Source organism: Chlamydotis macqueenii, chromosome 2, assembly GCF_036417535.1.
Source record: "Chlamydotis macqueenii isolate bChlMac1 chromosome 2, bChlMac1.mat, whole genome shotgun sequence".
Taxonomy (NCBI): domain Eukaryota; kingdom Metazoa; phylum Chordata; class Aves; order Otidiformes; family Otididae; genus Chlamydotis; species Chlamydotis macqueenii.
The window spans coordinates 137,275,060-137,301,264 of record NC_141557.1 but is presented as its reverse complement, the minus strand read 5'-3'; the positions used below and the strand labels follow the sequence as shown (position 1 = coordinate 137,301,264).

At 39.3% G+C, this 26,205-nt stretch overlaps 1 protein-coding gene across 1 annotated transcript; it reads left to right on the top strand.

Moving 5' to 3' along the window:
* On the top strand, positions 1 to 24,603 carry PIP4P2 (phosphatidylinositol-4,5-bisphosphate 4-phosphatase 2). Its single transcript, XM_086741001.1, has 7 exons — positions 1 to 224; positions 5,774 to 5,922; positions 7,309 to 7,415; positions 9,129 to 9,252; positions 16,030 to 16,082; positions 21,781 to 21,871; positions 23,035 to 24,603. The coding sequence occupies exons 1-7, from the start codon at positions 119 to 121 to the stop codon at positions 23,176 to 23,178; spliced, it is 774 nt and encodes a 257-aa protein (XP_086597127.1). The 5' UTR covers positions 1 to 118; the 3' UTR covers positions 23,179 to 24,603.
* Positions 24,604 to 26,205: the final 1,602 nt, after the last annotated feature.

Here is a 26,205-nt window from a genome sequence, read left to right as displayed (position 1 = left end):
CGGTCCCATTCATTCCCAGCCCCTTCCTCTGCGCTCCTTCCCCTTCCCCGGCGCTGCCGGCCCGGCTGCCTCCCCGCCCCACGCCCGGCAGCGGGAAGGGCCCTTTCGCGCCGCAGCCATGGCCGCCGAGGGGGTGGACGAGCGCTCCCCCTTGCTCTCCGCGCCCGGCTCCGGCAATGTCACCCCGACTGCGCCGCCTTATTTGCCGGACAGCAGCCCCCGAGGTAAGGCGGCCGCCCCCGGACTTATGCCGGGTAGTGGGGTGGCTGCCGGCCCGGGCGGGGCTGGGGGGACCTGAGGGGCTCGACGCGGCCCTCCCGGGGGGGCCAGGCTCCTGCACCCGCGCTGCGGACGCGGCGCCTTCGCCCGGTTGCGGCGGCGCGGGGGCTCCCTGCGGCTTTGTCGGGGGCCGAGGTTACCGGGGATGGCGGGGCCGGGGACTGAGGTTACCGGGGACGGTGGTGGCGGCGGGGGACGGGCTGGGGAACAACAGGTAACGCTGCTGAGGGCCGGGTAGGCCGCGCTCCCCGCCGGGCTCCGCGCTGCGGTGTGAACTCTTCAGAAGAAAAAAAAAACCCAAACATTAAAATAATTGTTTGCAGCGGCAGAACAAGCCCGAACCGGCCTACTTATAGTAAGTCACTGGCATGTCGGAGCTTGCAAGGTAATTATTGGACTTCGGTTCCCCCCATTAATTAGGAGCAGGCTGAAGTAAAAGATCCCCAGCTCGGCACGGCGAAACGGGGCGCAGCGAGCTGCGGGGAAGAGGCAGCCGGTCGAGGGGCAGCGCAGAGCTGTTTCATCGCCGGTGACCACCGAAGCCGGTTAACCCCGAGGTGCCTGCCGACCGGCTCCTCTTTTGGCAGGCAAATTTAAATAAGCAAGGGGCTCTTCTTGTGCCGTGTGGTAGCTGAAGCCCAAAACCACCGGGATGTCCTTGCAAAGGCGTTTCAAGGCCGTAGCTGGTTTGGGCTTTGTTTTTAAAGCAAGTCAGATACTGTGGTTGCAAATCTGGAATCATGGCTTAACGATACAGTATTAACTTCCTTTAACAGACGTAGGAAAATCATCTTGTTGATAAATATTGAATATTTAGTAGGTGAAAAGGTTTTACTTAGAAAATATAAATCAGGAGGTTTTAAAAATACATGATTAGGGGTTTGTTTTTTTTTTTTCTCAGTTAAACATTTTAGACCAGAAAGTAAAGGGGAGAGAAAGCTGAAGGAATCAAGGCTAAATAAGATTAGTGCAGCTTTGCTAGCAGTAGCCTTTAAAATGTAAGATTACAGTCCTGATCTCACCAGTTCCAGTGTGTTGGCCGTTTCTTGAGGATTTTTATGTAATTGTATCATTTTATTACAAACGTATGTAACTAGAATGGTACGAGTGAGCATCTGTCTGTTTTGAATAATATTTAAACCCATGGAAAGCTAGTCCTCTTTGCCTTGATATGAGAATGCATTTCAGTTAGTGCTCTGCTGGTGTTGACTGTTCACTTTCATTTGATTTGCACAAATGAGTATCAGCCTGAAAAACAGCAGAGGGCTGTTTTTTTTTCCAATCAAATTGTATAGAATTGGCATCATCCCTTAAGTTTTGTAGTTTTAAAAAAATACAGAAATCCACCTTATTTTAAATTCAATGTTTTTATTCTTAGTCCTTATCCTGTAACTATTACTTTTGCATACATTTCAATCTGTTTTTAAAAAGGTCTTTATAGATTTAAAAAGTAATGAAAATGCATTGGATCCATGACTCCTGCTGGAACCCAGGGTAAAACTCATGACCTGGAAACAAGCTGGATCCCAAATGCTCATTTCAGTTGGTAGCTGTGTCCTGCTGCACCTTCAGTCCATGTCTATAACTCCTGTTAACTCGTTTGGCACTGGTGGTGGGTTGTGGTGCTTGAGATAAGTGGCTTGCTCCCAAAAGCGAGGCGGCACCATAGTTTTTTTAAATGTCAAACGTCTCTTCGCAAGTTGAGGCTCTCTTGTTTGATGGGTCCACGAGCAAGAATAGTAGGTTAGCACTTCAAAACTGGTCTACAAAGCTTGCAGAAAGATAATCTGCAGAACAAAATTTTGCAGAGCTGTGGCACAGACTGGGTAGCTCTAGTTTCCTTGCTGTCAGTTATCCTTAGTGAAAGGATCTACGCAAGCTAAACTGCCTTTTTAGCTAGCAGGCAGTCTTTATCTTGCTCCCTAGCACAAGTCTAGACATAGAGGGAAGAAGCACTCTCATGGAGAGATGAGGTTTGCTTCCAGACCTCTTTCTGTGGAGCTTCCTTGCTTAACATCACCTGACTGGTGTGGAGCTGCAGAGGTAGAGCAAGGAGGAAGAAGCCCTTTGCACTCCAAACTACCACTTGAATGTACATTAATAGAGTTATCCCTGTAATTACTTACTGCGCCAAATATGTCATCCTGAGCTTTAAATTGGAGAGGCTATGGATTGAAAGTAGCCTCCTCTTCCCTTGTTGGGCTGCAGCTGAGACCCAGCTGACCCTTTTCAGTGTAAGTTGGTGGGTGGCTGAACCCTGGTAATGGCTCAGGGTTTGTTCCTAATGGTGGAAGCAAGCAAGAAAAATCTTTTCAAAGTGGATGCAGGGCACAGTGTTTAAGAAACTCTTCACACAGACAAAGGGTGGGACCATCAGCCCTGCTCCCTGTAGTAGGATGGTTATTCAGTGCTTTTTAGTTTTGTTTGTTTGGTTTTTTTCAGGCTGTCTCTATCCTTAACTACCTGTCTCTGACATAGATCACTCTTTTTCCCTCTCCCAGGACAGGATAAAGAATATTTCTTTTAAAAAAAGAAACAAATAAACAAAACAAACCCCCAAACACATTCATTTCTGTTTGACCCAGGTAAGCTGCAAGTGGTTCCCTGTGGTTTCCACCCTTCCAATGCTAAGGGAAGAAAGTGCCTTGGCACCACAAGAAATTTCTAAGGTTGAATATGGGATATCTGCTGCTGCCTCTCTGTCCTGTGAGGGTGAGAAGGGAATTGTAGGTTAGAGTCAGATGTACTGCATGGTAGGGCATTCTGCTAATCTTGTTGAATTAATTACTGTTGGATTTTATTTTTTTAAAAAGAAAAACTGTTAATAAAGCTGTAAACTGGAGTGCAGCAGGAAATTCAGAATCTCATTAAATGTGTCATGAAACCTCTGATGTGTGTATGAAACTTGCCTACCATCCAGTCACATCCAACATGATGGACCTTTATGAACTGATTTTAGATGTTATAGTTAGCCTGAAATTTAGGCTGTCCAAAAAAAAAAAGTCATAACAAAGTACATATGTTAATGTGCTTTGAAAGCTGCCAGTCTTTTTATTAAGGGATAATAAGCAGCAAACTGAGACAATGCCTTTATTTTCCTTTTCACTCTCCCCCTCCCCTCCTTTAAACTTAATTTTGGTTGGTTTTGCTGGTTTGGTTCTTCCAAATGCACTTTTTCTTTGAGCATGAAGATTGCAGTGCCAAGATATCTCCGGCTTCCTGCTCCATAGCAAATGTTATTTGCTGCAGCACCACTCTGAAAAGCAGCCATTATTCGCTTGCTATCTGAAATTTGCTGAGCCAGCAGGACTGGAACGAAGAGGCTGCTTTACCTGAAAGCTGAGCAGCTCCAGTGTGAGGCTGGAGAAGCGGTTAGCAGCATCTGCAGGTGCTCACATGCCTCACTTAACCAACTTCCAAAATCCAAAGAATTGTCACTTACAAGTAGGATATAGAACATCTTATAAATGTCTAGATGAGTATAGGTGCCAGTTCTTAAAGCATTGTGGAAAGCTGGGGGATGTGTGTGTCTTTTTTTTTTTTTTTTTTTTTTTTTACTTTCTAGTACCCTTCAAGGTAGTGTTTGCCTTTTCTTACTGTAGCTGCCCTGTGCCCAGATGAGTTGCACTTTAAATGGAGAGGAGAAAGCAAAGCAGTTCTGTAACATGATTGTTGCAAAATACTGTTATTCTTAATTTTCACCTGCATGCTACTGTAATTCCTCAGAAACACAGAAAAAAACAGAACACACTAAGTTACCTGATATTTCTTAAGGACGTTGGTTTCTGCAACCAGTATATCACAGCTGAAGGTGTGCAGTTCACTTGCTCAAGTAATGGAGCATCAGTTTGTATGATGACTTCAGAATTGCATTGCTGCATATAAGTTAATTTTTTTTTCTAATCTGAAATAATTAAAGTATGTTGGATGTGATTCTGAGATCCTCAAGGTGTCCACCTTCCTTCCACTGCCTCTGTGAGTTAAAATCAACTACAGGTTTGGATCATTTGTAGGCCAAGTAGCAAAGAGAGAGAGCACCCAACAGCAATGCTGCTTCAAAGGTTTGTGATTATTTTTTTGGATCTCAAGGGCAGGCAGTGTTTCTTATCCGTCCAGCTTACGACATTCACTTTAAAACAGACTGAAGGAGTAATAAGTGCTTTCTTATAGGCTTAAATTTAATACTTGGGCTTGTCAGCTTTGATAGCAGCCTGTGATTTCCCTCACCACCCTTCCAGCAGACGTTGCTCTGTTCAGTGCTGTTTGTAAACTGAAAGTAGGTTCATCTCATTGCTTCCCTGAAGATTTTGTTGGCTGCTTGGATGTAATTATGAAATCATTTATTGAAGTCCAAGGCTAATAATTTCAAATTGTTAGTATGAAAAAAAAAATAAAAATCTAACTATGAGCTACTAAATAAACCCATTCCTTGTTTGCTTACCTGAAGAACCCTGAACTTCTTGATGAAATAAGAGCCAGTGCTACTACACACCGAATAATTGTGGTAATGAGCTCGTGAGAGGTTGCTGTGTTGAATTGTTTTCATTCCATGGATTCTTAAATTGAGAAGGATCTTGAGCATTTCCTCCCTGGTTTACCATGGGCTCAGGACTGGCAAAGCTGAAATCTGGTCTTCCAAGGGGGCCTGAGGTCACTATATTCTCCTTTGTTAGCCTGTCTTAAGTGACTTAAAAATGTCCTTGTGCATCTGTGCTTTTGTTCTTGGACAACAAAAATGTTTAGAACCCTTAAAAGCAGAAGCTCTGAGGATTCAGTTCATCTTTTTTTATTAAAATAGCATAAATTTGCTGTTGCTACACTCAAAAAAGAAGCAGTTCATACCACTTCCCATCCAAGACCTGTTTCTTTAACAGAACTCTTCTGGATTTTTACCTGTAGTATTTGTTACTATACAATAAATGCTTGACTATGTTTCAGTCTCTCCAGATGTTTGTAAATGCTGGTTATGGCTCTTCTGCCTACCTGTGTCTTGTTTTATCTTCTGGGGTTTTTTTGTTTTTGTTTTTGCTTCTTTTTTTCTCCAGTATCCAGTCTCTGATTGCTACTAATCTGTGGTGGGTTTGGGGTCTGTTTGGATTTGTTTGGTTTGCGCCCCGCCCCCCCCCCCCCTCCACTTTTCTAAAGACGTAAAAAGTTGGTTTGAAAATAAAGTTGCATAGGTGAGCCTTTTACCTGATCCACTTTTCCGGGGTGATTTACAATGTGTTCCTGTTGCTAGTATGTTTTATTTACAACTAGGGTTGATGTTTGAGTACACAACAGTACCCAAACTGGGTGTTGTGGGGAAGGTGAAAGCAAACTTAGGTTTGTCTGATCTTTATACTAATCATTAACCTCAGTGTTTGTTTTGTTAGTTTTCTTAAAATTATTTTTGAGGCTGAGACTGTTTGAGATTGTTAGAGACTACCTTTGCTGACGGTGTTTTAGGATCTCCGCTTTGGTTTTTCAACTGAGATTTCCTGATCTCTTGCAGCAGAGCTTCCTCCTCCATATACTGCCATTGCAAGTCCAGATGCCAGCGGTGTTCCTGTAATTAACTGCCGCGTGTGCCAGTCGCTAATCAATTTGGATGGCAAGCTACACCAACATGTTGTTAAGTGCACAGTTTGTAATGAAGCTACGGTAAAATGGGTTTTTGGCATTTTCTTTTTGGGGAGGGACGTGGTGGGTAGGTTGAAGTATGTCCTTAGTAGGACTCACATCCTCACCTACAAAGGGTGAGTCCCTTTCTACCATCCCTGCAAGAGACCTGTCAGTGTAGCTGGCTGCTAGTGTAGCTTGTGTGCAAGTTCCGGAGTGGCTGGCACAAGGATGGCCATAAGCCATTAGAGTAAGTCTTTGTGCTGTTGATGAGGCTGCACGGGATTTTTCCTTCTGAAGCACAGGGCAAACAGCAAAGATGTTGTTTAAGTAATTACCCTTTTGTAAAGAACAGTGAAACTGGTTTTGGTGGGATGAGGGGAAATGAAAAGTTGAATTATTTTAAGAGTGGAAGAAACAAAGTAACTAACCCACACCTCTCCCTGGGTGTGCGCTTTCTTTCTGCAATACTATTCATCAGTTTGTTAGCTTGCTAACAAACCTCAACAATTTTGAAATGCAGAAATGGTAGATTCTGTTTCAGTGATCACAGACCTTTTTGTTCCTCCTCCCCTTTTCTTAATTCAGGTCTTCAGCTTTTCGCCTCCTGCTTTTATTTTTTTCCTTCCTGCCAGTTTTAGTTTGGGGATTTGATACTGCTGCACTGCTCAGCTGGGGACATTTCCATGAAAAACACTGGATTGGATTTATTTTATGATAATAACTTTAAATTATGTCCAGAAAACAGGAAGCCTTAAATCTGTAGGAAAACTTTTTTTTTTTTTGCTTAAAAGAGAGAGTAGAGAACTTGCCATTAACGCTCACTTTCCCTGCCAATATATAATGTTTCAGGCCAAACAAAGTATCTTGCAGCTTTTGAGACTTGTGATTTGCTGTATGAAAGAGACCCAGAAACTTGACTCCTTTTCCTTGCAGAAAGATAATTTCAGTACAGTTTAAAATAAGATTACAAGTCAGCAATGTGTACATATTCTCTTAGTGACTGAGAGCCAGACTGTGATCCTTTCACTGTTGAGTAAAGCCATTGTACCAGGCAAGGAGGTTTGTTTGTCATTTTGACTTTTTTTTGTTTGTTTTTAATTAAAATATACTACTACTTAAGGTCATATTTTAAGAAATAACAAAACTGAAATATGGAATTCTTCACTGCTATGAATGGTTTTTCCATTAGTTTGCAGAATCTCTTGTTTGCTTTAGTGAGGAAATCTGCACTTCTTTCTCTGAGCAGAGAGAGAAAACTTCCAATTTTGTCTTGACTTTCAAGTTTTTTCTGAAAGAGGAACTGTGTATCTCTGTTAGCAAGAACTTGTCACTGAAGTTGTTTTGCTTTGTCATATTGTTATGAGGAAAAATGTTAATTGCTATGACTTCTGATGTGTGTTCTCTGGTGGTTTTCTGTTTGTTTAGCCAATCAAAAACCCTCCTTCAGGGAAGAAGTATGTTAGATGTCAATGCAATTGTCTCCTTATCTGTAAGGATACGTCTCGGAAAATAGGCTGCCCAAGACCAAACTGGTAAGAATAAAACCAAGAGGTTCATGTCTTGGCCTCTATACATGGATACTTATAGAGCACTACTGAATTACTGCAGAGACAGGTTGTGGTAGTGTCAATTTTTAATTTTTTTTTTTTTTTTTAAGATTAAAGACCAAAAAAAGTGCCTTTCTTTTTTATTTAGTGGTAGTCTCAAATGTGTGTTTCCCATTTTAGCTACTTTGTAAGGAACAAATGGAATAAAGAACAACAGAGAAGAAAATCACTTCTTGTTTGTGGGACTTAACACTGACAATTTCTCACAAATTTAATTATTGTAAACACACAGGTTGCTCACTTTCCCTGGTTCAGAGTGGGTCCTTCAGAATGAAACATAAGAAGGAGTAGTGGGTTGGCTTCAGTCCTGTCCTCCCTTTTTTGGTATGCTGAGTTTTCAGTCTCCTCTCAGCTCTCAACTTTAAGTTACACATTTGCTGTAACAGAAATAAGCACGAATGCCATAGTGAGTTTTCTTACTGTTGGGCTTCGGGTGTTAAAGGTCCCACTGAGATAGGAGTAATTTGATTGTTAGTGGTGCAGCTCTAGCAGGAGAAACTGAGATGAAGGTTAGATCTGCAGCTACTTGAATGGAGGCTCTGCCATACCAAGTGTTCTAATCACCAGTGTGTTGGCTGTTCTGGTTTTGAAACATAATTTGAGACTCGGAGGGGGGATTTTTTTTTTTTAACTAATGCGGTGTTGGGGAAAACTTCAAAACATTCCAAGTATTTTATCAGAGGGGAAAAAATGTTCATAGGATACTTCAGTTATACATCATATGGTCGATAATCAAGCTGAATCAGAAACTCCCTAATTTTATTAAAATAATCTCAAAAGCATATAACTCAGCAGTTTCCCTAAGCTACCCTATGTATTAGTCTTAGTAGAAGATGAGCAAAATGGGGGTACTTTGAATGAGAGAGTTGGAAGGCTCCAGATTGAAGGGAAGCCATCTAGAATACAATTTTGATTGTATGCGGAGAGAGATGTAGTGCAAATTAAATAATGCTTTAATTTTTCCATTCAGTTTTTCCATGCTGGGAAGTTTGATCCTTGTTCTGCTTTGAGTTGGTTAATTTAGGTACTGTCATTTTGGATGAACAAATTATATAGTTAAACTGGAAACATTTTGAACATAAAAGCAAATACTTACAAACTGTTTTTTAAAGTAAATTGATTACATTTAGCCAACCTGGGGTGGTTTTCTTTTTTAGTTCACTCAGTTTGAATGGAATTTTTACTGTACAAATGCGGATATGCTGCTTATATTTACATGGTTGTCAGTAATGTGGGAAGGAAGAGTATCTGACTTGGGAAGGAGAACTAGGTTATGAAAGAGTCCTTACTCTTCCTACATGTTTCACATGGGTATGTACATTCCAGTTCATGGGCTTGCTCAGTCTAAGCATTAATATTTCATTTTTCTGAGGAGTGTTTCTGTCATATGATGGCAAGTCTTTGATCTCTACAGGGTTCTGGCTTGTGTAGCCAATCTTATAGTGAAGGAGAATGTTTTCAAAACTGAAAAGGAAAACACTTTGGATAGAGACCAAAACTGGTTGCATTGTCTGTTTAAAAAGTAGATTGTCATTTAAAAGCGTAAAATATTTGTTAGTGACTGAGCTAATTGCCTAAACACATCATCCCTCTTTTTTGCTAGCTTAATTACATGTACATATATTGTTCCTAACACAGTAGACGCATCATTACTCTTGGTCCAGTAATGCTGATCCCAGAAGAGCAGCCAGCTCAGCCTGCCTTGCCAGTTCAACCAGATGGAACTAGAGTGGTATGTGGACACTGTGGAAATACATTCCTTGTAAGTAGAGCACCAGATTCACCTTCTCGCTTCCACTGTGCTATCACTCAAGCTAGTTGTTGTAAGCACTTTTAAGAGCATATTGCATCACTCTATGACATCATTGAAGAACTAAAGCTGCTTCTGTGCTCATATTGCTATGGATGTATGGTCTGTGTTTGATTATCTTTAAAATGCATTTCAATAAAAATTTTAACGGCCTTTCTGTGCGTGCATGGATAAAGCCCAGAGTCAGTCATACTGCTTAGTGCTGTGAGTCGCGCTGGAAAAGGAAATTAGGCTTCTGGGTTCTGTTCAGGCTTGCAGTGATGGTTATGTTCTGCAATGGCTAAGAGAGTAGTTCTGCCATTGCTGTATGGACCCTTGAAAGCTGTTCATTATAGCACTTGCCATTAGCATATCTGTCAGTTACAGAACTGGAGACTCTGGTTTATATGTGAGGCTGAGAGTTGATCCTGTTTTTGAATTGGAAGGATGCAAGAATATTCTTTTGGTGTTAAACCGTTTTCAGACTTTTACATGGACAGGGGGCTGCCATACTTGAATTTTGATTTAGGCACCGTCTCTGCAGTAAACAAGTAATCTAGCTTTAGCTTCATCATCTCACAGCACTTGAATGTTTGTCAGGTTTGTGAGTTATGGGAAATGGCTAAGATAAGTGGTACAGCTGAAGGACCTGCCTAGTCACCAGAGTGGTGTTATGTTCTTGAAGCAAAGGATTGTAAGATACATACAGGCCAGAGAATACTCAAGTGCATTTTGTGAAAGAAAAAAGGAAGCTTAGGGGATGGCACTCCATGGCTTCTATCAGCAGTGAGAGAAAGGTTTGCTTGTGATGGGCTCTAGACTTGTTCCTTCAAATCTTTACTTCAGGTTTCTGGATCAGTGAGGTGCACAATAATGGCTTAACTACTATTGTAGATGATGAATGAAGGGAGCAGGAGATGGCTCTTACACTTTTTTTTTTAAAGAGGAACTAGGGATTTTAGTATGTGTTTGCAAGTAATATAGTGTCTGAGAAACCATTAGAGAGATGCTTAAGAAATACTCTATCTACTAATTCTGCCTATATATTAAATATGTATATTCCTATTATAATCCTTGCTGAAGGACAGTAGTCTCTAAGTGGAGATAGCTGGGGAGTGGGTTTTCTGCTTGTTTTTTTTTAAATGTAAGTCTATATGCGACGTTAACTACTAAGAATATTGTGTGCGGTATAGAATAATGTAACTAACAGAAAACTACTGGATCTATGGAAGAAAAAGGCTGCTTCCAGTACATATTCTAAACCAGAAATCTTTTGTTAAAGGTTGCCTTTTCTTTAAGTTTTTTTTTAATAAATAGCACGTTACAAACTGTTAAGTACCTTCATTAACACTGTAGTTTCATATTGAGTCATGATTTAATTTTGTAATGCAGTTATGTTTTTTAGCACAACTTTAAAACTGCACAGGCAAAAGCAGTCCTGTAGAAGAGTTACAGTATTAAGTCTTAATGTGGTCTCTTAACACAAAAACATCTCTACTATGTGATTTAATAAATTTTTTTTTTGGGGGGAACAGTCAATGTTATGAAACAAAATTCTCATTGTGAAATTATTGGCCTATCTTTGGAGGCTTTCATAAGCATGGGTGTTTTATTTATCTTTATCCCCTATTTACTTTCTGTAAGTGCAGCTCAAATTAATTCTGTAGTCTACACTATGAACTTCTTTAGGTGAATATAAGGGAAAAAAAAAAACCAAACCACAAAACCCATAAAGGCTGGTTTTGCCCATAACTACTAGATTATGCCTTAAAAGGCTAAATTTTCTAATTTGGAATTTGTGCATGTGACTTCAGATCTGATGGTAGCTTTAGGGAGCTGCCATAATTTTGAACTTCATAGTCCTATCTGCCAGTAAGACCAGTTTACCACTTCATGGTACATTGAAAAGAAACCCTCAAAGTTATTAGAAATTTGAAGCTTGTATTCTTTTTTTTTTTTTATGCTGAGTTACCAAGAAACAAACTGTGTTTTTTCTCACTTTACACAGCTTTCCCACCACTCTTTTGTTTGTACCTCTTTCTGTTACTAAGTCTGAGATTCTGCAAAAAACTTTTTTAGTTAAGAAAAATCAGGAAATTGTTTGGGTTTGAGAGCAAGCGGAGAAGCAAAAAACAGAAGTGCTTTAGCCAGCTTGGAAACTCAGCTTCTGTGAGGGTATTTCTGCCCTTTGATGTCTCCACATTGTAAGGCAAGTATGTAATGCTAGATGCGTCTCAGCAACTCAGTAAGGTATCTCCTTTACTTTACTTGGCAGTTAAAAAGTAAATAAAACAGACAAGCAAAGTTAGAGTCCCTGGGGTGGAAAAGTCAGTTTGTCAGTTGCTTGTTCTGTGTTCTTTTAAGAGAATGAACTTGTTCGCCACCTTTTCAAGATTCCACCCCCACGCCATGTGAAAGCATAAGTATGGGCTGTGCTTTCCCTGCCTCTACACAGGGGGGCTGCTTTTTGTAAGTTATTAAAAGTGTGTTCCATGCTATTAAGTGCTTTAAAGTTTCTCTGTCTCAGCTAGGAGAATGACTTAGTACTGAAGTGATACTGCAGCTGAACTATCACTAATTATTCAGATTTTGTTAATCAGATTATTTTTTTCCCTGGGTAACCTGATAGGAGTCTTTTCTGTGTTAAGGTTTCCACTGTTTCTGGAAGGTCTGGAGTTCAGACAAGTGGAAAAAGTGGTAGAATAGAAAAGGAGGGCAGGACGACAGTATAACTGTCCTGCTGAATTTCAGTCTCATCTGGTTTGGGTTTTTTTGAGAGCTTCTGGACTTGGGCTGTGGCTGAGTTACTGTTTCTGCCAGCAGTAAGTTATTCCCCACAACCACTCTCCCAGGGGCCTCTGTGATGATTTGTGGCTGTCAAGGCTGAGTTACTTTTACAAATGGTGGCAGGCAGGGGAGGGGTGTCCCTGTCCCTCCCCTCTGCCATCCCTCTGCTGCTGTCCTGCTCTGAGACACCCCCAAGGACAAGAAGCCAGGAGCAAGCTATGGAAGCCACAGGCTGTAGGCAAAGCACTGTGGCTTGTCAGTTGTGCTCTGTCAATCTTTTCATATTTGATTAGTTTAAAAAAAAAAAAAGGATTTCTTCTGAAATAATTGAATAGAAAACCCTTTAATTTTTTTAGAAAACTAAGAAATGTTTTAATTTGCAGAAGTATTTTGCTTTCCCAAGGGACTTGAGGAGAGTGGAGGGAAAGCTCTTTCTGGCAGAAGCAACTGTATGTAGGGATGTGTGTGTACATATGCATGTATGTCATATTTTTTTTTTGTCTATCTTATATTGAAGGCATTGAGAACTTCTAGGGTGAGAAGGAAGAAAGCTTAACATACTCTTCTAGTAAATCCCTTGATGAATATCTGGTTTTGTCCACAGTTGAAACATTTAAGAGCTCTCTGAAATACTCATCTGTGTTCCAGTACATCTAACCATGGATTTGGGCTATTGTTTGTTGTATTGTTTCAATGGGAATCATACAGTCTGTACTGTTGGCAGGGAGCTAAATTTCATGTAACTGTAACCAAGTTTTCTTAACAACATGAAACAAGATTGGGTGCTTTAAAGCACACTGGAATATGAGGAAGAATACCAGCTTTAAGCATGATTTAAACTACTTGTTAAACCCACCAAAACTCCAAGAATTACAATGTGTACGAAAATAACCTTCCCCTACTGTGCTCATGTGATCTGAATTCTTGTAGTTCAAATGTATGTCTTGTTGCATTTTTGCTTTTTTTTTTTTTTTATGCAAATATTTCCAATGTGTGCAGAAGGCATCATAGCAGTTAGTGCTTCTCTTACTCCCAGGTAACTCTTGCCGAAAAGTCTGGTTTTTCCATCAATATTTAAAGCCTAAGTGCATTTGTATCCATTAGTAACGATGGCTAATAATCAGAAATCTTAAAATAAATAAACCCCTAAAAAGATCATTAGTGAGTAACTTTGGAAATGGAGTTGCCTACCCTGGAATAAAACTAGTGTAGAGAAGTGAAGTTGAATTACAAATAGATAAAATCATAGAATGGTTTGGGTTGGAAGGGACCTTTCAAGGTCATCTAGTCCAACCCCCCTGCAAGGAGCAGAGATATCTCCAACTAGATCAGGTTGCTCAGAGCCTCATCCAGCCTGGCCTTGAATGTTTCCAGGGACAGGGCATCTGCCATCTCTCTGGGCAACCTGTTCCAGTGTTCCAGCACCCTCATTGTTAAAAAAAAAAAAAAAAAAAATTTCTTCTTCATGTCTAGTCTAAATCTACCTTCTTCTATTTTAAAACCATTACCCCTTGTCCTGTCGCTACAGGCGCTGCTAAAAAGTCTGTCCCCTGATAAAAGGGGTGGAGCACCTCTCCTATGAGGACAGGCTGAGAGAGTTGGGGCTGTTCAGCCTGCAGAAGAGGAGGCTCCAGGGAGACCTGATAGCGGTCTTCCAGTACCTCAAGAAGGCCTACAAGAAAGATGGGGAAAGGCTGTTTAGTAGGGCCTGTTGCAATAGGATGAGAGGTAATGGTTTTAAAATAGAGGGAGGTAGATTTAGATTGGAAATTAGGAAAAAAAATTTTTACGATGCGAGTTATAGGACACTGGAACAGGTTGCCCAGAGAGGTGGTGGAGGCCCCATCCCTGGAAACATTCAAGGCCAGGCTGGATGAGGCTCTGAGCAACCTGATCTAGTTGGGGATCCCCCCTCCTTGCAGGGGGGTTGGACTAGATGACCTTTGAAGGTCCCTTCCAACCCGAACCATTCTATGATTCTTATGTTGAGGGCTCCAGAACTGGCTGCAGTACTCCTGGACACAGTACTCATGAGAGCAGAGTAGATGGGGAGAATCGCCTCCCTTGACCTGCTGACACTTCTGTTGATGGATCCCAGGATGCGGTCATGTTGAGCTTCTCATCGGCCAACATCTCCAAGTCCTTCTCCTCAGGGCTGCTCTCAATCCATTCTCCAGCCTGCATTTGTGCCTTGGGATTGCCCCGACCCATGTGCAGGACCTTGCACTTGGCCTGGTTGAACTTCATGAGGTTTGCATTGGCCCACCTCTCCAGCCTGTCAAGGTCCCTCTGGATGGCTTGGATTTAGATAGGCTTCTGATTCTGGCATTTCAGTTTAAAAAGCTGGAAGAACAGCTCTGAAGAGGCCTGTCTGTATCTCTGGTACTGACAGCCGCACCTTATCCCACTTTTACTTTGTAGAACTAGGTGAAACTGAGTAGTTTTTGACAGGGATGCAGGCAAATAGCTAACTTGCTCCTCTGGCAGGAATGCGGAAGTAAAATTAATGCTCCTAAAACACGTTGTTCAGGTGGGGGAGTATTACAGAGGCTTTCATTTTATTAAGGGATAAAATAGAGCTATGTGAAATCAGTTTGGCCCAGTGTTTGTAAACAAAGAATTTTTAAAGAACAACCGTGTAACTGGTATTGTAATTGGATACTTCAGAACCAGGAAAAGAAAATAGTTTTATTTACTTCTAATGAGAACAATTCTTCACTAGAAAGAAATCTAAGGGAGACCTTCAGGAGGCAGAAAAACACACTAAATAATATGGATCAGAATCTTGCTTGCAGCAAAACCTACTCATACTGGAAAGACATTACAAGCCACATCCTTTCTTTGCACATAAAATGGTAAATCTGTTGTCAGTTTTTAAATGGTGCTGTGCTGTAGCTGTGTCCCGTTTCCCATACAAGGATGGGCACTCAGTTTGATTTGTGTTTGCAGCAGTTACAACAACGCTAGTCACTTCAGTGGACCAGCTTCTGATTTCTCATGGAGATAAGGAGAACCCAAATGGAGGCACTGATGGTCTGCGCTGTGGCTTATTCCCCTGCTAGTAACTTGTAGTGTGATGTTTGCATAAATTAAGAAGGGAGGAGAGAGGAGAGGAAAATTATATTTAAGCAGGAAACTGTGCTAACTACTTCCAGTTGCAAAGGCAGAAGAAAAGAGCTGCAGTTACAACAGAACTACTTTCAGAGCGAAGAAAAACAGTCTTATCCCCTTGTTGAAGGCAAACATGTTTAGAATGTTTGGTTTAATACTTGTCTTATCACAGAAGGAAATTTAACAAATACTGCTGGTTTTAAATGAGTGTATGACTGTGTATCCTTTGGTTGAGGTAATCCTAGGCATTCCGTGTACTAAGGCTGTTACCCAGACAGGTGTGTGCATGGGGGGTTGTGACCATAGCATGTATGGTTTTATAGATCACTTCTTAAAAATGCCGTGTAAGTAGCTAATAGCATTCTCTATTTTACTGATATTAAACTTATAAAGACATCTACTTTCTAAAATATCCTGTAGCTAATCTTTCTGTGCGTATTTAACTTGGTTTTTGCAAATGATGCAAGGGTTGGGGAGAGATGGGAAAATGCGTCTTTCTGTAATTGTGCCAAAGAAAACAGAATTATTTTGATTCAGGGTACATTCGTAGTTGTGGAAGTAAGAGGAAAAAACGGTATTAATATTACCACGTTGCCCATACTGCGCCTGTGCATTAAACCACATTACGTCAAGTGAATCTAGTAATACTAAGGCAAGTCATGGGAAGTGTTCACATGGAAATCCCAGTCCTATGTTGCCACTGACAAAAGGACATCCCATTTACGGAAGAAAGCAAGAAAAAGTCAAAGAAAGCCTGAGAAGCAAAATGTTTTCACAGTGACATTTAGCATGAAGTACAACAAACATTTTCTCAGGCTAGTTTTTCAACCTTCTTATTTTTTCTTTTTACAGTGGATGGAACTGAGGTTTAACACACTAGCAAAATGCCCACACTGCAAAAAAATGTAAGTTCTCTGAAAGCAAGGTTATGTAAATTAACTGTTAAATAAGTTGCCACTGTTTCTTCGATAAGTCTTTGGACTAAAATGTGTCTCCAGTGCTGATTATTTTGCTGTGCTCATCTGAATTTCAAGGCTAAAGAACATGTTATGTGCACATGCACTCTTCACTCTTTGTGCAGAAATCTGTAACTTTGACAAATCCAACCTGCGTTTACTGAAATGCTCTGATTGAATTGCTAGAGGCAAAAATAGGCTGCTAACAATAGACAGGAATGGGTTGCTAAAATTAACAACTTAAGTTCTTGAAACTTTACAGCTTCATGCAGTTAGTCAGATGTCATGTTTAAATGTAGAACATGAATTGCCTTATTGTAAAAGGAGGAAAGGAAATAATCTTATCTTACTTTGAAAGAAGTTTACTGATTTCATAAACTCAACAACTAACTTGTGTTAAGCATCTTAATGCATTAGCTTGTTTAATGTTTATAAGTTACTGTGGAATAACTTGTCTACTCATTTGCTATTACTTCAATAAGAAGAAGAAAAATCAGAATGCAAGAGTTCTAAGACTGTTTTTGTTTGGGGATGGTCTTGAGTATCTGTTTTGCCTTTCTTTTCTGAGGTTGAGAATACTTAGTTTGAAGTGTTGTTAAAAGCTACGCAACAAATAGACTTTAAATTTGTATGGAATCTCAACCACAGAGTGTGAAATAAGATTTTAAAATATTACTTGAGAGACTTTCTTGTCTTCCTGATTTATTTAAATATTTGTCTTCATTTGATAGGCAAGGAGCAAATGTGTTTTCAACTGGGAATGGAGAACCACAGCTGTGTTGTATGCTGTAGGAAAACTAGCAGGTCCCTTAGTAAGCAGAAGACTTAGGATAAATGTACATGTTGGCATGGTCTGGCCATCAACAGAGAGAGAAATATTTTACTGCAGTATTTGATAGAGAAGTTAGTCTAGTGGTGTGTTTAACCTCAGGCTTGTAACTGATGGGGTGTGGATATGTTCTAGTTTTGCTTAGGTCAAATAAACTCATGGTCTTGATGAGATGTTGCTTTGCAGGGGTTTTTTTACTGACTATAATTGCATTTGGTCTTCTCAGTCCTGGAGGAGAGGGGTTGGTGTCTTGTGGTTTAGTTTGTTTGTTTTTAAACTAATTCTAATTATGTTTTATATTTTATCATGTCACTTGATAGCTGACCTAGGCTTTTTTTCTTGACTGTCCTTAGGTACGATATTATTTGCTGTTTAACCTTAAGAAAAAAAAACAAGAAAAACAAACTCAACCCAAACAATAACAAAACAAAACCACTGCAAGCAACAGTCCAAAAGCCATACCATGTGATCTTTTGCTCTGTCTTCTGTTGATTTATGTTGCTTGTATTTTAAAATCCAGCTGGAGTCTAAGGGTTTCTTAGTATTTTTGTCTTCAAAGTGCCAAGCATGACACCTGTGTGTAATAAAACCAGAGCATCTCTGCAGTGCAATTTGTGAAAATTACAGCTTGAGTGGCAACTGAGTTGCAGAATACAAAACAAATTTTAACAAATGGGCATTTTTGTCCTTGGGCTGAGGATACAGACTAGGGAATATTGTCATTTAAGCTTTGAATGAGTTGCTTGGTGTCTTCCTGCATTTGAGATGCAGTGGTCAGGAGTTCTGCACCTCCAGCAGCATAAACGTTTCTAATGCACGGATTTAGGGCACAGCATAGGTGAGGCAGAACTTTGAGTCATGATGATGGAATAAATAACTGCAGTGACCTGCAGCTTTCTATCAGCCCTGTGTTGTTGTACCTGTAGCCAAGTAGTCAGAAGGGAATGTGAGGTTCTTTATTTCAGCTTATTAATGCAAAACTATTCATTCCTTCTGTGTTGACTCAGTCAATAATTGTTACTGAAAAAAGGACAGTGTAGACTGAGGCAAAAGGCACCTTGAGTTTCTGCAATAGTAGGATTTTCAAGAAAACATCTGCTGAGACTTTTAGATTCTCAAATAATTTATTTTTTTTTTCAAACATTTTTAAAAGTGCAGTGAGTCTCTGCAAATAGCATGTTTGTGTCCACCTATTTGTTTGATGGATACTGGATCTTAATGTTAAGAATGCCTTGTAAAACTGCAGGGCAAGTTAGGAGGTTAGGAGTTAGTACACAAAAAGGTCAATAAGGAAAAAATGTTTGGTGAAAATAGAGACAGTGCCTCAGAGTACATAAACAAAGGAACCTTTCGTATCTGGATGTTAGGGGAAACAGAATCCTGGGTTTCTTGTTTGTTTTTAATCACATCTACCTGCTACTACTGTGATCACATTTATTATTTTGTGACATACTTTTTTTTTGTCTGTATCGTAATCTCATGTTCCCCCTAACAAGAGTCATTTTTTTGCACAGTAACTTGGGAAATATAGGAAATTAGCCCTGCTGCTCTTTCCCAAACTGTATATTAAATCATCTAGAAACTTCAGGATCATGAATTCAGTTACTGTAAAGAGAAATGAATGGTACAAGTTTTTATTTCAGAGTGCCAAATCTTCCCCACCCCACCCCGTAGAACCAACTTTTTCTTTTTTTTTCTCTTTTTTTTTTTTTTTTTTTTTAAGGTCTGACAAAATGATGAACCCTATTGAATTTATAACACTTTTGCCCATAAAGTCTGCAAGATCTTTAGGAAAGACAGAGATGTTGGAATGCCGTCACTGCTGTGGAGGCTAGTTTCAGCAGCGCTGTTCACCTTCAATACTAGCATTTTGATCTTCCTCTTAAAAACCCTTCTAAAAGCGTGTCTGAACCCCTGGCAATAATTCCTATTATTTGGAGTACAAGAGCCCCTGCATTCTCTCTTGTGCTACTCCTTTAATAGCTCTGTCCCTTGTGGCGCTTTTCCCCTCTTCTAATTACTACTTGATGCTAAATTGGCTTTGGTGTCTCTTATATCTGCTGCTGCCCAAAGGTCTGGCAGGTGCCGTTGCTTCCTTAGCAGCAGCTTAGAAAGAAAGAACCACTGCCTTCTGGATAGCTTTGCAGTGAGTTCACCCTCATTAGTCCCACAATGGAAACAGCTGCTTCTGTGATTTAAAAAATGTTCTTTTGACCCCAGTTTTAATATTTCTGGATGCACCTGTCAAAGATCCCACCACTGGTAAGTTTTAGGGTAGGGTTTCAGCTTTCTTTATTCAAAGTTAGTTTGGGTTTTTTTTTGTGTAATTTCGGGAGGGTAAATGGAAACCTCACTATTTAGAGTGGCCTGGCCCTGTGGCTATTATCACTGTTGGTGGATGAAAAACAAACTATGATTTATTTGGATTGATAAATATTCCCAGGTCTGTTATGTGACTGTAGAAGCTTATATTTTTATTTCATCTTTGCTTTCTGTGGGAAGGAAAAGGCAGTTAAATTATGACATTCTTTACATTTTGTTTTTGCAGTATCTGAGGTGATGGCTTCTCCCCCAGCTTTTTTTTACTAGATAGGAGAGGACAAAGCTTGAGAGAAATATGGATGGAAAATACACATAGCACCTGCAATATTATGATTACAAAACCAAGATCGTAAGTCAGACAGCTCTGAAAGTGAAGGTCTCTTTCCCAAAATGAACTTTGTCTCCATGTGAAATACACAGCGCAGTAAATATCATGCATGCTTTAGGTCTATTGAATATGACATTTCTACCAGCTTATCTTAAGGTATCCAACTCTGTAATAGAATTAACTTTCTGAGTACCTAGCCAGGAAATCCTGCAAAGCAGGGATCCTAAGGTCAGTTTGGCAAGCTCAGTGCTCATCAGTTCAGCTTCTGGAGAAGCCTCCTTACTATCCCCTTTTATAAAGCTTCTGTTTTTGTTTTTGTTTGTTGTTGTTTTTTTTCTTGTGTAATTTGGAATCGGACATTTTCTAGAATGGCTCTAGAAGTATTTAGGGTGGCTTTTGGGGAGTGGTGGGGGAGGGGGTGACAGGATGTTAAGATACCATTATTTCCCTGATTGAGAATTCTCCCACCCTAATCACACTGCCCGTACCACCCAATCCCTTCCCAAATGTGTGTGGTTAGGCTTTCGGTAAGAAGTCATTTCCCTTGGGAAACTGATGAGCAGAACAGTTTTGGGACTTTTCCTCCTCTTCTGAAAACTTGTAAGAGGTGGCTTATGAGTGGTCATGGTATTCAACTTTTGCCTTGCAAAATGAAGCTCAGTGTGTTAGCTGGAGGACTGGTGTGGTGTTTTTAGTTTGTTGTGGATTTTTTTTTTTTCCCTTGGAGCATTTTAGGAATTCCTTGTAAAGAAATAATATTGGAGTAAAGCTGCTTAAACCAATCTATTTGAAGGCTTTCTAAGATAAATGCTTAAAAAAAATCTTGTCACATGCTAAGCATATGATGCCTTACTATGTGGTTAATTAACTGTAGCCAGAATTTGGTCAGTCATGTGACAGAAGTACTACTTCAATAGTTCAGCAGTGCTTTCTTCTGTTCCATATTTATCCTGAATATGCTGAACTATCATGAGCTGAAAATGACTCTCCCTTGCATATTTGAACACAGAGTACAAGCAACCCAGTATTTCCAAAGGCGTGTTGATCTCCCAGAATGGGATGAAGTACTTAACTAATGATAGTATGCTTCAGGATGCTTCAAAACTACCTCTGCAATAGACGGTACATGTTTTATGAAAGCACCTCTGCCTCTTTAGTCCTTTAAGTGGACCTACGTGTGCACTGTGCTTCAATTAAATTATGTACCTATTTTCCTCGTTAGTGTAGCTGTATGATTGAAAATGTGTGACTCAAGATCTATTTGCTAAACAACACTGAGCTTATGGAAAAACTTTTCTAACCTGTAGCAATTGTAATGTTTTATTTGCATTTTATATTCTGTTTGACTGCAGCACTTTAACAAAGCTGTCTGTCTTGGAGTTCGTAGTCTAGATAATGAGTGACAGAACTTCCAGGGGATTTATTTACCTTGGTTGTCAGCAGTGATTTGTGCAGCTCATGTAACTTGTGGTAGAACTCTAAAAGAAAATTAGAAAGGAAAAAGAACTTGTCACACTCTGAAGTTACTGACTTAAATGGGTCTAAAGAATTTCAGTCTTTAGAAATGTTGAACACGAAAATTTTTTCATGTTTCTTATTAAAACAGTTTGGGTTTTTTATCTTCAAGAAATGGGTAAGAGTTTAGCTCCTCAACAGTATTGAGAGAACTATTCCAGGAAATAGATAGTGCAGGTTGTCATTATTAATGAGGTTTAGGGGTTGGTAGAACTGATTTCCAGTTACTTAGATGTAGTGAGTATATTAAAGCCATATATTGATTTATTACAAGTCTAAAGGGTGTCATACCACCTACACTGAAGCTGCAAAGGAAACCTGGGTTTTGCAATCCAAAGGCTATTCAAGATCCTTACCTGGGTGCACTGAGGATATAGGAGGTGGACACACTCAAACAATAGGTGTAACACAAATCTCTTTCTTGAAAGCATTTAGATTTTTAGATACTAGATAATCTTCACCAATAGTTCTGCTTTAAAACAAATGTGAACTCTGTCTTTTATTACTTGGTATAATTGTAGACCTTGCCTACAACTTTAGAAAGATGGTGTATGTATATTGCCATTCTTTTCCTCTTCCCCCATTTAGACTGAACAGTTACTATTTATGTAGTTCTTTTTTAAAAATTTAAAATACAATTTATTTTCTAACAGTTCTTCTGTTGGAAGTGCACTGCCACGGAGACGCTGCTGTGCATATATTACAATTGGAATGATATGCATCTTCATTGGAGTTGGATTAACTGTGAGTGATGTACTGTGATATACTTGCAACTGTGTGCAGGGGTGTACATGTACAAAGGCGCTCCCTTGGTCAACCAGCTCTTCTTTCCTCAGCACTTGAGTAAAACCTCCTAAGTTTGTATGGTTTTTGTCATCTGTATTAAAACCATGAACTTAATAATCTGAGTTAGACAGAAAAAATGAAATGTTCCTAAAAAAAAAAAAAAATCTGGCACTTTTAGAGTCTCTTCTTCCTGATGTTATATTTGACTCTTCATCTCTCCAAAAACTTCAATTTTATAAAAAATGGTTTTACTTCACTGTAAAAATACTGGAACATCTTGCTCTTGCTAGGGCTCTCAAGACTTCTAGGTTTCCAGAAATATAGCCAGGAATGTAAGTACCACTGCAGCGGAGAGGAATGGGATTCCAAACGTTAGAGACATGTATGTGCCTTTATAATTTGTACAAGCTATACAGAGTAAAACCAGGTGATAAGCTATTTACAAATTAAAAGGCTCACAGTTTTCTGAGTAACAGAGTAACAATAATACCTGATTTGCTTGGCTCTGAAGTATCTGGTACTGGTTACTAGAGCCAACTTACTTTTCTGGGCCTGCCAGGTAGAATGTATGAGGAAATACTTGCAGTTGAATTCATATGTGTGATTCTCATTGTACCTCCAACTTTCATTATAATCTGAATAATTTTTTACGTGTGAGCTTAAATGAGTTATAAAGGTTTTTGCAGTTTCTCTAATAAAAACCAGTGACAGCCAGAAATTAAAACAGTGAGGACAGGTTTTATATATATATAGACAGATATATTTTTAACTACCTTACTGAGTTTGAAAAGGATGAAAATGTTTCTCCATGAAGTGTTCCCAGAGTCTTGTGTAGCCTCCATTCTTGGATTTTTTTGGGGCTCAGCTGGGTTAAAACCCTGAACGACTTGGTCTGACCTTAGAGTTGACCCTACTTTGATCGGGAAGTTGGCACTAGAGACCTCCTGATGTCCCTTCCAAGCTCAATTATCCTATGATTGTGTAAAATTAAGCTAATAAAATTTCTAATTTATCCTTATCAGAGTAGAAGATATGCCAAAATGCTTCTCCTTAATATAATTTGCTCTTCCCTGAAGAGCAGGTAGTGCTATATGTTTGACACTTCTGTTTTCTCTTTTTAGGTTGGTACACAAGATTTTGCCCGGCGATTTCACGCAACATATGTTTCCTGGGCTATTGCTTATCTCTTAGGTTTAATCTGCCTCATTCGAGCCTGCTACTGGGGAGCTATTAAAGTCAGTTATCCAGAGCACAGTTTCGCGTAGAGAAATTGTTAGATTATAGCAGATGAACATCTAGTAATTCTGGATATTACATCTTGGACGCTTTTAAAACCTTTCGTGTAAGGATTCCATTCTGTTCAAAGTAGTTTTAAGACTGGGGGTCTCTAAGAACAAATGTTCATTGCACTACATAATATGCAAATAGTTTGTTTTGCTGCTAGATTCCCTAGCTCTGAATACTAAAGCTGTGTTTACATGTTCATAACTCTGTCTTTATAGGTGTTGAATTTTATTTCAACAGACAGTATTAAATTTTACATTTCCTTTGTTATGTTAAAATCCATCTGCCATTTTTCTAGAAGATCAGTAAGAATTCAAAAGCAAGAGTGTTTATAAGTGTTTCTACAGTAGCTTCACATTTGTACTTAACATTTTAACTGAATTATATTCAAGTGGCTTGCTTAAAAACCTAAGCAATAAGCATTTTGCTTGAACTGCTTACTGTATCTTTTGCCTAAGATCATAGTGACCTTATTCAGGAAATGACAGTTATGGGTGTACCTTGAAAGACTGACACTGTTGCTAGAGACATTTGTAAACACTGTATGCTTTGAGATTTTTTCAGGTAGAGAGATGCTATTTTGGTAGTCCAATTAAATTTCCATTTACCCAGGATTGGATTTCAGTTAGGATAAATGCTTTCTTCTCAACGATCCTGAGACTTAAATGTTTCGTTTTGTTTTTTTCCAACTGGCAAATCCTAAAAGCCATGCTCGGATTATGGAACTTAACTCCGGTTATTCGTACAAGTTCCTTTACAGGGTCTAAGGGAAGCATTTCATATGACTTGTTTCGGAATACTTTGGTGTCACATAGGTGACAATAAGATGGTGATGGGTTGCCTCTTACTTTCCTCTGATCATGTCAGATTTTCCCTGTTTGGGAGAGTTATGCACTGGTCACTGCAAAGGGAGACACTGTAAATTCACGTTAACTGCTGTAATAAGGAAATGAGTAAACTATTACTTGGACCATTCCATCAAAGTACATCTAGTCCATTTAGCACTGACTTGCTAAGAGAATACGGAAACAGAAAGCTTTTTCTAATGATGTATTCACAAAGGATTGAGGGACCAGTTCTTGCACTGCCCATCTTTATAGTTCTAAACAAGTTTTTGCTAAATTAGGAAGGAATGTCCTGAGTGATTTAGACGACTGTAGTAATTTAGATAATGGGGTCAGATGGGTAAATTAATGTGGATGTTTCAGGGATACATGTAATTTAAATTATCTATGTTCCTGCTAGGACAAAATGATATTCAGATAAGGATTTTGGAGCACAATAAATGTAAATGATCAAACTGTAAATGATCTGTCTTTGTATGATGCTAAATGTATAAAAGCAGTAGCTCAGGATTACAATGTACCTTTTACAAATAAGCTAATAAAGATTATTATTCAAACTTAGTATATTTTGTTATTTATATATAACTTAAAAATACATAAGTGGAAGAATTTCCTACTATGACAGAAGAACAACAAAGGTATTGTGTAGCAGAGGTGGGCTCTGCATTTTTGCCAAATGGCAGCCTCAAGAATATAAGAGAGCAAGAACAAATTGCTATTTTCTTAATGTTTTGGGCAGAGTGAGGAATTAAATAAGGGATCAGACCACTGTTTATGGGTACTCTCCTCTCTTCCTAATGCTATTTACATCCCTTCACTGTAGGGATTTGCTTGGCTTGTTTGCATCTTAAACCTTCAAATATTCCTTCCAGTTGTCTTGTATTTCAAAATACCGCCTGCTCTTCACATCCTGAAATAAAGTAGGCTGGGGCTGTACAGAAAATCACCCACTACTTTCGTAACTTAAGGGGGGGTGGGGAGAGGGGAGCCTGCATATAATATATTAATGAATCAAAGGAATTTGTGCTTTTCTCCTTCCTGTATTAAACTGTACTTTATTTCCTAGCTTGTATTCCTCCCTTTTCTTCTCAATCTTTTTGAGCAGAAGAGAAGATACATGGACAAAGTAATTATTTTTTTGTCTGGATCAGGATAATAGCATGGTATTTGCTACTGCTTCCTTTTGCAAAGTGAACCCTTGTAGTTATTTCTATAAAATATAAAATCTATTGTGTCATTACATTTCAACCGCTTCTGGGTACACAAGAATCAACATTTTAACCAGGTGAGAAAATTAATGATGTAATCTGAAGGGCCTCTGCAAGGGACTGGAATAGATCTGGCTATTTGTGGAGCAGGCTTTTTTTGCAGACAGTCATGATGTTTTGTGCTGGACTACATCTCAGTCCAGTAAACTTCTCTAAACTTTAAGTTTAAAAAATTCAAATGATCCTATCCTATGCCTACTGACAACTAGAAGAACTTTCAGCTTTTATAATCACTCACTTCATTCATTGATTTAAATTATCTCTTCCTCAATGTATTATTTTTGTGTTAGATGAGGAAAAGAACTATTAGAATTCACAGCGAAGGGCTTCTGTGCCTTCAGCTTTTATCTTTCCCCTTCCCTACTTCCTTCCACCAGACAGTTCTTATATTAACTGAGGGGTGTTGACTAGGAAACACTTCAGACCTTAAAGCTGAAGCAACCATGGAGCCATTAGTGATTATTGCTGAGAAATGGATGACGAGCAATATTTGCTTTTTCCTGGTCTTTTGAACATAGTGTATGCCTTTACAAACAGAGGGAAAGCAAGGCAGCACCTTAACATCAAGTGCTAGTAAATCCCTGTCACTAACTAGGACTTGAATAATAAATAGGTGAGTAGCAGCAAAGATGATTTGTCATGTTAGATCAATCTGCCTGCCTTTTCTGACAGGGCAAAAATACTGCACTGTATGCAATATGCCCTCTAAAAATGTTTGCGACATGTTTTTCCAAGCAAGCTTGAGAAACAAGTCAGTGAAATTATTCAAAGACAGTGATTATCAAACTGGAGGATGTGGCAAATACATGCCAGCTATTTGGAAATATTTAATATTTCTGTAAAGTTGGTGTGCTGTTTACTTCATCTATTTGACTGCTAGCTGATAGAAACTGAA